This window comes from Plectrocnemia conspersa, unplaced genomic scaffold (assembly GCF_051122295.1).
Source record: "Plectrocnemia conspersa isolate PC_06_02 unplaced genomic scaffold, ASM5112229v1 ptg000011l, whole genome shotgun sequence".
In the NCBI taxonomy this organism is placed as follows: domain Eukaryota; kingdom Metazoa; phylum Arthropoda; class Insecta; order Trichoptera; family Polycentropodidae; genus Plectrocnemia; species Plectrocnemia conspersa.
This window is the reverse complement of record NW_028277175.1, coordinates 19,238,411-19,248,856: the sequence shown is the minus strand read 5'-3', so window position 1 is coordinate 19,248,856 and position 10,446 is coordinate 19,238,411. Positions and strand designations below refer to the sequence as shown.

Sequence of the window (10,446 nt, the reverse complement as noted above, 5' to 3'; positions counted from 1 at the left end):
AAAAGTTAAAATAAATAATGTATATTCTGAAGAGAAATTAGTGTCTTATGGAGTACCACAAGGGTCTAAATTGGGACCATTGTTATTTGTTTTGTATATTAATGATATAGTTAATAACGTGAAAAAATGTAAAATTCATCTATTTGCGGATGACACATTAATGTATTGCATAGGTGATAACATTAAAGAAATTGTAAATAATTTAAATAATGAATTAAGTATATTAGAAATATGGTTAAAGAATAATGTACTTAAATTAAATGAGAATAAAACTAAATGTATGTTTATTAATTATAAAAATGTGTTAGATAATAGTACCAAAATAGTAATAAATAACTCTAGTATAGAAATAGTGGATAATATAAAATATTTAGGAGTAATTGTTGATACAAAATTAAATTTTAAAGAACATTGTAATTACATATTAAAAAAAAATAGTAGAAAAATAGGTTTATTTTCTAGATTAAGAAATATATTAAGTATAAATACAAAAAAATAATTTACAATAGTATAATATTACCCTATTTTAATTATTTTGCAACACTATTAAATATGTTAAAAAAATTAGATAAACAAATATTGCAAAAATTACAAAATAGGGCAATGAGAGTAATCTTAAATAAAAATAGATTAACTAATTGTAAAAGTATGATTGATAGATTAGAATGGTTGAATGTTCAAGAAATATTGAGTATGAATGTTTTAGTATTTATATATAAGTTAGAAAATAATATGTTACCAAAATATTTTAATAAGAAATAAAGATGTACATAAATATAATACTAGAAATAAAGAAAATTTTAAGATAATTAAGTATAAGAAAACGAGTACGGCTAGGGGAATTATGTACGGAGGTTTTGATTTATATAATAGTCTTCCAAGAGAAATCCGAAACAGCAAAAATATAACGGGTTTCATAAATGGAATAAAAAAACACCTTCGTACATATAGAAATAAATTATAATATTAAGACTTTATTATTGTATATTTTTATTTTTTATTTCTGTTATGTATTTTTTATATATTTTTATATATGTTTACTAAATTTGTTAGATGTAAAGATTAGCTATTAAGCTAAATAAATTAATAAAATAAAATAAATAAATAATAAATAAGAAAAAAATAAAAAAAAGCCCCTTGTAGCTATGGCTTATATTTTTGTACTTGGCGAGCTTAAGGAGGAAATGGTCGGTTCAAAAACATTGAATATATTCTTTTAATAAAGTATATTATTCAATATTAGGAGTGCTCTGAAATACCGGAATAGCGTAGTACATAGGGCGCTAAGACTGGTAAACCAGAGGCCACGGGTTCGGGTCAATTTCAATGTTCAATTAGGGTGAAAATTTTGCTTACAAACAGTTAAAGCGTTAAAAACGGAAATTTTGGGGCAGTTCAAGCAGCTAGAAAAATGAGAAAAGCATGACAAATGGGTGTCAAGTGATCTGAATTAGCACAAAAAACGATATTACGAATTTTGTTTTGCCCATCTTGTATAGAAGAGAGACAATCATATTCTGTGAAACTTACGATGAGAAGTAGATCCTTTAGAATGACAAAAAGCTGTCTGCATAAAAAGTCTAAACGGTTCGCAAAACCAAAATCACACCAAAAGAAAATTAAGATTTGGTCTGCACTCAGTATAATTCACCACATTTTCTTAATTGTAGTTAAACTATCAGATATCTACGAACTGTACTAATGACTGTAACATTATTACACTCAATTGTTAAGGTCCTTTTCTCTTGCACGATAACGCGCGACCACATTTTGCACGATCGCCTTATTGGCTCAATTCAAATAAATATTGCCTCATCCTCAATACTTACCAGACATCTCGCTTAAATACTATCATGTTTTCAACCATTTTGACTACTTCTTACAGTGTAAGGTTTTCAACAACCAATCTGTTGTCAGAAGTAAATTTCGATAATCTACTAAGAAACATAAAAAAAAAATTAGCACCAGAATAATTACACTGTTAATTAATTGACAAAACTGTGTATATTTGTATGTTTATTTCGATTATTAACATTAATTGTTAGTAAGAAAAGTAAATTATGTGTTATAAAATTTCCTTTGTAGCTATGGCCTATATGTTTGTAACTGGTGAGTTTCGGCGAAACTGGTCGATTTCAAAACATTGAATACATACTTTTAATAAAGCATAATATTTATTATTAGGATTGCTCTAAAATGCCGGAATAGCGTAGTACGTAATGCGATAAGACTGGTAAGCTACAGGCCGCGGGTTCGTGTCCCGCAGCATACTAAAAATTGTATTTACAAAAATGCGCAATTATTAAATCTTATATTAGCTGCAATGTGACATATATTGATTGTAATCTGTAATTGTAGTTTATAAATATTAATAAAACATCTTTTATTTACTGACTTAGTTTTAAATGTCGTCTTTCACTACTTATTTAATTGTGTTTACCCCATTGAAACGCAATGGCAATTGTAATGCATTAGTTAAATTAAGTTTTAAAATGAAAAATAAAAAAGAGTGTTACAAAAATAATAATATAATATTTGCCTCAAAAAAGTTAAATACAAATCATAATGCAATAATTTTATAATTGATTTTGCTTATTTATTAGTAATGCAATAATTTTATAGTTTTTATTATTTAGTGTTTGAAAAACGGACGTCAAATATAATTGAAGCCTCTAATTCACAGATAAATACTGCTGGTACTCCGCATGGAAAATCGTTAAGTGCTCCAGTTTTATACATGGATCCACAATGTTCACCATTATAGTTGTCAGGTTGCCCAGATGCCCAATTTACGTATCCAATATCATGTAGGCTTTCGTCTGAAGTTAATGTAAACCAAGTTATTATAAAAATCTATTTATATTACAAAAATCATTTTACAGCTTACCCAAAACGGTCGTAAAGTGTGCTTCTCTGTATAAATCGTGGAAACCGAGTAGTGCGTAATCTTTATGTTGAGTATAATGCACTTTATTTATAGGATCATTAAAGATTTTCTCTAGGTGCTTCTCTTCGGCCTTGTTTCTAATTATTGCTAAATGACCTCCTTCAAGGGCACAAATGATCCTAGCATCAGGCCAGATCCTAGGATTCATGTGTACTTTATAGTACTTATCGATTTCTTGCGCGTATTGATATGCTGGAACAAAATATATTCAATTTTTTTAGGAATTATCTTCACTTAATATATTTATAAATTAATTTATTTTGATTATTCTTGAAAGCTGTCCTAGTTATTAAACATTAAATTCCTATCTTTATTTTATTGATATATAATTTTATTTATAAAAATATATTATATAATTCTAAAAATATGGATTTCGTTAATAAAATAAAAATAAAAATAAATTCCGTTAAAAAGCATAAAAACACAATTTATTTATTATATAATATATTGGTAAGTAAAACTATTTTAACATTTTTAAATTACCTGATTCGCAGAGATAGATAGATATTATCCATTTAAATTACCTGATTTGCAGAAATTGATAGATACCAAATGACCTCAAAATATGATAAGAACATTTAGGGTATATGCATCATTAAATGTTTTTATCATATTTTTTCAAAAATACCTCAAAAATAAATTTACTATTTTTTCAAAACATAACATTTTTTAAGCATTAGGTTTAGATTACAATATTTTTTAATATTATCAGGAAGGTCGTGGTCTTGTGTTTTATCTTAAGAAACGATATTTAGAAGCCAAAAATAACAGGCAATATTTTATATAAACAAAATAAAAGTTGTTGTCGGCAATAAAACCATATTTTAAAATAATAAACATATATACCTGGATCACCAGTGACGCATCGTTCGATGGACGTCACCTGCTTTGTTGAATTTCCTTGTTTTTGGCATATAAATGTACCTGGTATTTCACAAGGAAAATCGTTCAATTTGCCACTTCTATGCAACGATCCACAATCTTCGTTGTTATAATTATCCGGTTGGCCATTTGCCCACGAATGGAAGTAATATTGTATCGATTCCCCTAAATTAATTCATTCATACGTAATATTATTTTATAATACATATTTTAAATTAAACACTACTACCTTTCAAAGTCAAAAACTCAGATTCTAAAAACGTGTCGTGAAAACCCAACAATACATAATCGGGATGTACAACACCAGTGAGCATAGCTTTTGTATATCCTTGGAAGATATTTGTGATAATTGTAGCTTCGTCTTGATTGCTGGGCATTGCTAACTCGGCGTGTTCACTTTCACATTTTAATTTGGCGTCATACCATTTTAATGGTGTCATATGAAATTTATATTCCTTATTCACATCGGTATAGCGGATGTAAACTAAAATCGAGATTATATTCATATTCAATATAATATTATTACAATAATAAAATACACCATACCTTCAGATAGAGATGCTGGTATGACTCCGGATAGAGCAATTAGTATAATATAATTTTCAAGTATCATTTTTATCAATTATAAATACCACTAGTGTATATAGTAATCCGACGAACGTTTATGTGCGTCCTAATGTTCTTGTTGAACTGACGTAATTTACATATATAGCATACGGTAAAAACCAGATACAGTGTGGCTATAAAAAAATATTAGTTCATATTATTTATGATCATTGATTGTTTAATTCCGGTGGAAAATTTTGATCGTAACTTAAGATAAATCTAAATTTTTGTTTAGTTGATATGTTTATTTTATTACGGAATGTCAACAGAATCTGACGGTTAAATACTGGTTAACTTCTCTATGACGGAAATAAAAATAATGTATAGTGCGAACTAATTTTGACTTCAATGAAATGTATTTTGAGCTTAATTACCTGCACAAGAATATAAAATTTACAATCTTAATTTTATGGCGAAAATTGTAGAAATTAGTTAATAATATTTTGACTTGATAATAATTGGATATTAGTTATTACCACTAAAAGCAAACCGTTCAACCGTTAATAGCTGAACACACACGCATAGATATGTCCGACGGATACCAAAACAGATCTGTCCGAGCTTCACCACACTCGGACATCAGCTTTACGTATTTTTATGTGATTGTGGTTTTCAACTAAACAAGCATAATATGTAACCCTATCTCTACACTTCTAGATGAATCACTAACGGCGATTGGCTTTAAAACAATAATCAATTACACGGTTTGCAATTATTTTTAATACGCGAATTTAGTTTTAAATATATGATGTCTCACTGTCTTTGATAAAAAATGCCAAAAAATATATATTCAACGGTAATAATATTGAGTGACCGATGGGTCATAAAGCAATAAAACCTTATCAGCAAAATCTTATTTAGAGCAGTGAGCGTCACATCTTCAACTTTTTATCCAAAACACACGTACGCTGGAACTAACATAACCATACGGTGGGAGTTGAGAACCAGTAACTGTGATATTACATATATATTATTTTTGGCACTGTCACAAATGAGCGCGGTCAAATGAAATACATATATTTTGTACTTATAGTATAGTCCATCCAATATGTTAACGCTTATCATTGTTGTGTTGAAAATAAGAGTGCGTGTACGCATGCATGCATACATATACAGTTTTCCGCGAATTTGTTTTCAACGATAGGATAACGTTACCAATACTAAATCAGTGCTGTTTTAAGGGTAGGGTGACCATACGTTGGAAATTGAATTAAAACTTATAATGTGTTATATTTTTATTATAAATTATTGTCATTTTGTGTAATTTTGTAATCAATAAAACAATTCCTGTAACATTTTATTAGTATTTTTTTAATATTATATTAAATAGATATTCAACCTGGAGAGTGATTCCAAAACTGCTATCGTGTTTTTAGTTAAATATATATATAAATAAACAAAATTAATAAGAAAGTGATATGTTACATTTGTCTCAACAAATTAAATTAAAAAAGAAAAAATAATTAAACGTGTAATTTCACATGGTCACCCTATTATATTTCTCACCAATACTATGTCGATGAGCGTTCATATCTTGGACGGACTGTACATAAGCGTTGGAAAATCATCTGGTCACTGGTCTAAATAAGTTTTTTCTTCTACTCGTTCACACGTCGTCCAAGGAAACGTAAAACATAATTGATACTTACTTACAACACCACACTTGATTACAATTATACTCGCTTAATAAAAAGAAAGCGCCTAAATAATACTTTATTGTTTATTATTCAAATATTGCAATATTTGCTTAAATATAAGTAATACAAAAATATTTGCTGTTATATAATTCAATGATTTTGTAATTAATGTGGTTAGTTATTTAACATGAGCTCAATCGTATTAGGTAAATTTTATATTTGTTTTTCACATATAAAAACAGAAGGCACATCGCATGCTAAGTCGTTAAGTCCTCCTGTTTTATACATGGAACCACAACGTTCTTTTCCTATATTGTCAGGTTGTCCAGGAGCCCAATTTATGTATCCAACATCGTGCAAACTTTCATCTATAGATATTATCAAAGTTATAATAAAAATAATAAGTAATGCTACAGATATCATTAAATAGCAATAGTATACCCAAAACAGTCGTAAAGTGGGCGGCCCTGTATAAATCATGAAAACCGAGAAACGCAAAATCATAGTACTTAGTATAATGCACTCTATTTATAGGATCATTAAAAATCTTCTCCAAGTGCTTCTCTTCGGCTTTGCTTCTGATGATTGCTAATTGGCCTCCTTCGAGGGTACATATGACCCTAGCAACGGCCCACACCCTAGGGTTCATGTGTAGCTTATAATATTTTTTTAGTTCTGACGCATAGTGATATGCTGAAACATAAAATTACATTATTAATAATTGAATATGCTGTAACATAAAATTATATTCTTGAGAATTCTAATATTTTTTAATATTAGGAAATCCCAAAACGAATGTCGAATTCTTAATGAATCAAAAATATCAGCATTAAATGTTTATTTAAATTTTATTGATTTAAAATATAATTCTTTGGCCGCTCGGTCGTTTTTTATATTTATTAGCCAAATATATTGAATGCTTTGAAGCAAGATTTTTTACATCATCTGCATTTTATTATTTTTTTCCGTCTAAGAAGTGTTCCATCGATCGAAATAAATGATAATAAGAAGAATCAATATTTGGAGAATACGGTGGATGAGATAAAACCTTCTAGCCAAGTTCTTTGATTTTATCAAGAGTCAACTTGGGGTATTGTATGACAACTCGTACAATACCCATTACTCATATCTGGTTGTCAAATGATCGAAAAAAGGCGACCTTCTTCAAAACCCAGAATTTTTTAATATATGCGGATACACGCCAACTTGTTTTCTTCGCCAGATTTGTATGGAAATCATACGCTTCCCAAACTTATTATTGTGTCTTTACACTGTTGAATCGATCTGATTAAGTTTTTTTTTATCTTTAATTTTAGTTAAAACTTATATTTAATAAAACATTTTGGAAATACCTAATATTAACAATTTAATTCATATGAATATTTTAAATGTTTTATAACGGATGCAATTTTTAAAACAAGTGGTTTCAATATGTTAAATTTCCGGCTGAAGTCAGAGAAAATAACGACAAAAGGGACAGGGATTTCCGATTAACACATTATTTTACAATATACGTTTTATGAACGACTATAGGAATTACGATAAGTAAACATTTAGTTTCGACTTGAAATCGTTCAAACATTTGCCAGTCAACAAAATATTAAGAATTCAAGAATCAATGACTGCGAACGAATAGATGGTTTCATGCGAGTCATACTTTAAGATAACCATTGTTTGAAAAATATTATACAAGGGAAAATGTCATGCTATAATTCAACACCATTATATTTTTTAATCAAAATAATAATATCTCATACAAGAATTTAAAAAAATAAATAATTTAATAACTATTACTCGTATGTGTTAATAAATGTTTTACAATTCTTAACATTTTTTAGAATTTAATTATTAAAAATATATTATAATTTACATGTTTAATTATTTACCTATTGTTGTAAAAAATAGTAAAAATATTTTTTATATACATAGGTAGTTAAAATTACATATATTTTTTTATGTCAAAGTTTCTCGAGAATACTTAATAAATTTGGATCAATTTCTTATTTTGCAATAAATAGAAAACGTTAAAAAATCGTTACACAATAAAGTATAGACGGATCTTTATTGTTGTAACATTCAGAGATAACTTATAATATTTTTGTTAAAATGTGTTTTTGTGCGATAAAGATATGTTTTTTAAAATGGGGATTCTCACAGATAATAGAATTGCGGTTTTTTATATTTTTTTATTTATTTATATATTCTGTGTATTGAAAGTCTTACATCATCAAAATAGCAAGTATTAAACGTAATTTTCAAGTACGAATAATCAGTTTTAAATTAATTTAATACTGACATTATTTTATCTAAATTCGTAAAAAATAAAGTCATCAAAGTTTAATTTGACCTATTAATGTGGTTATTTAATCTTGTTACTGTAATGTTATAGTGAATTTTTATTTACAATGTGATGTCAATATATTTAAAATGTTTAATTGTATTTAAAGTACAATAATTAAAAAAAGCAGATATAAAAATAATATATAATATAAATCTCTTCATTTAAAATAAAAATCAATAAAAACAATTTTTTTTTGGCTATAAACTTAAAATAGGCATATTCTAAATATTTAATATTACATATAACCGTAAAAAGGCGCTATTTCATAAATACAAAAATCATATTTTATAAAGGGCAATACATAAAAATAATTTTAACGACATTGATAATAAAAATATTTACCTGGGTCTTTATTAGCACAATGTTCGAAAGACATCAAATCCTTTGTCATATTTCCTTGTTTTTGACACATAAATACACTAGGTGTTTCACAGGGAAAATCGTTTAATTTTCCACTCCTATGCAATGATCCACAATCTTCGTTATTGCTATTATCCGGTTGGCCACTTGCCCACGAATGGAAGTAATATTGTATCGATTCCCCTAAATTAATTAATATGTAATATTACCTTAAAATAACATGTTTTAAATTAATCATTCCTACCTTTCAAACTCAAAAACTCAGATTCTGAAAACATGTCGTGAAAACCCAATAAAACAAAGTCGGGATGAACAAGACCGGTGAGCATAGCTTTTGTATATCCTTGGAAGATATTTGTAATAACTGTAGCTTCGTCTTGATTTTTGGGCATTGCTAACACTGCGTTTTCACTTTCACATTTTAATTTGGCATCATACCATTTTAATGGATTCCTATGGAATTTATATTCCATATCGACATCGGGGTATCGAACATAAACTAAAATCGTTGATTTATATTTATTAACACAATATTATGAGATTCACATATATACTTTACCATCGGATAATGATGCTGGGATAACTCCTGATATGGCCATTAATAATATAATATCTTTAAAGAACATTATTTTTAAATATATATACGACTGTACACGCGTTTGTGATCGTCACGATGTTCTTCGTACGCTGGCGTAATTAAAATATAACACACATATAAAACAAGATAGTGTGGTAGGAATAAATTATCAGTACATATTAATATATGCGTAAAAAAGTTATTAATTTATATTATTTTTCATATATTTCAGTTAAATTAAAAAATTATTGAAAATAGACAAATGTATTAAAAAATTCAATAGATAAAATTCTGACATTTATTTTTATGGAATTAAAAGTAACTATACATTTTTTTATTTCTCTACAAACTTACAGGTTTTTCAAAAAAATTTCAAAATTTAATTATTGCTAGTATTTCTTAATTTACAGCTTCATTCAGAGCAGGTAGTAAGAAAAGAGATTGAAAAAACTTGTTTTTTGCGTCACTAGTAAATATTTTTTTAGCCCTTTTAGTAAGAACTTGTGAATAATTTCTTAATTTAATTTATACTTTTTCTTTTTTCTATTATCATTTTCAAAAAAAATTGCATAATATCAAATATATTTTTTTTTAATCGCGGTATTATTTACTATTATTTTTTATATTTTATTTATTCTTCCGTTGTGACATGACAGGCGTAAGCAAAATGCGTTACACCGGGGTAAATCTGTACCAACTGGGTCAGTCACATAAGTAAGTATTAATTACCAAACTTTTTAGTCTGGAAGTTAGTGATATGCTAATAATTGAATATAAATTAATATGTGAATTATAATGTATAAACAATATATGTCACGTTGCAGCTGGGGCGAATTTATAATAATGACATTTTTATAAATGAAAATTCAAGTCTCTGGTCATGGCTCGAACCCGCGGACTCTGAGTTACCAGTTTAGACCTTACGGATTACGTAATTCCGATCTTTCATACGCGATATATTTTATTAATAAAATTTCAGACCTGTTTACTAATGTATTTAATTAAGTATCTTTATGATAATATAAATTTTAATAAGGCGTCGCCGTTTTAAATAATCCTAATATTCTATTGAAATGCCATTACTATAACATGATTT

At 27.4% G+C, this 10,446-nt stretch overlaps 2 protein-coding genes across 2 annotated transcripts; both read right to left on the bottom strand.

Moving 5' to 3' along the window:
• Positions 1-2,507: 2,507 nt before the first annotated feature.
• LOC148229812 (macrophage mannose receptor 1-like) lies at positions 2,508-4,533 on the bottom strand. The gene is made up of 5 exons (XM_088197970.1): positions 4,376-4,533; positions 4,059-4,313; positions 3,794-3,994; positions 2,888-3,139; positions 2,508-2,819 (listed from the first exon to the last, which is right to left on the bottom strand). Exons 1-5 carry the CDS (start codon positions 4,440-4,442, stop codon positions 2,629-2,631), a joined length of 966 nt encoding a protein of 321 aa, XP_088054096.1. The 5' UTR covers positions 4,443-4,533; the 3' UTR covers positions 2,508-2,628.
• A 1,608-nt stretch (positions 4,534-6,141) lies between these two features.
• Positions 6,142-9,491, bottom strand: LOC148229811 (C-type mannose receptor 2-like). The gene is made up of 5 exons (XM_088197974.1): positions 9,333-9,491; positions 9,018-9,272; positions 8,756-8,956; positions 6,514-6,765; positions 6,142-6,440 (listed from the first exon to the last, which is right to left on the bottom strand). The coding sequence occupies exons 1-5, from the start codon at positions 9,397-9,399 to the stop codon at positions 6,286-6,288; spliced, it is 930 nt and encodes a 309-aa protein (XP_088054100.1). The 5' UTR covers positions 9,400-9,491; the 3' UTR covers positions 6,142-6,285.
• Positions 9,492-10,446: the final 955 nt, after the last annotated feature.

Bases quoted from the DNA above. Each gene is read 5' to 3' on its own strand.
- LOC148229812 (XM_088197970.1), bottom strand. From the start codon at position 4,442: ATGATACTTGAAAATTATATTATACTAATTGCTCTATCCGGAGTCATA. The intron at 3,140-3,793 runs GTATATATGTTT...ATTTTGTTCCAG, and splicing joins ATGCGTCACTGGTGATCCAG to CATATCAATACGCGCAAGAA. The intron at 2,820-2,887 runs GTAAGCTGTAAA...CATTAACTTCAG, and splicing joins ACACTTTACGACCGTTTTGG to ACGAAAGCCTACATGATATT.
- LOC148229811 (XM_088197974.1), bottom strand. From the start codon at position 9,399: ATGTTCTTTAAAGATATTATATTATTAATGGCCATATCAGGAGTTATC. The intron at 6,766-8,755 runs GTAAATATTTTT...TTTATGTTTCAG, and splicing joins TTGTGCTAATAAAGACCCAG to CATATCACTATGCGTCAGAA. The intron at 6,441-6,513 runs GTATACTATTGC...TAATATCTATAG, and splicing joins CCACTTTACGACTGTTTTGG to ATGAAAGTTTGCACGATGTT.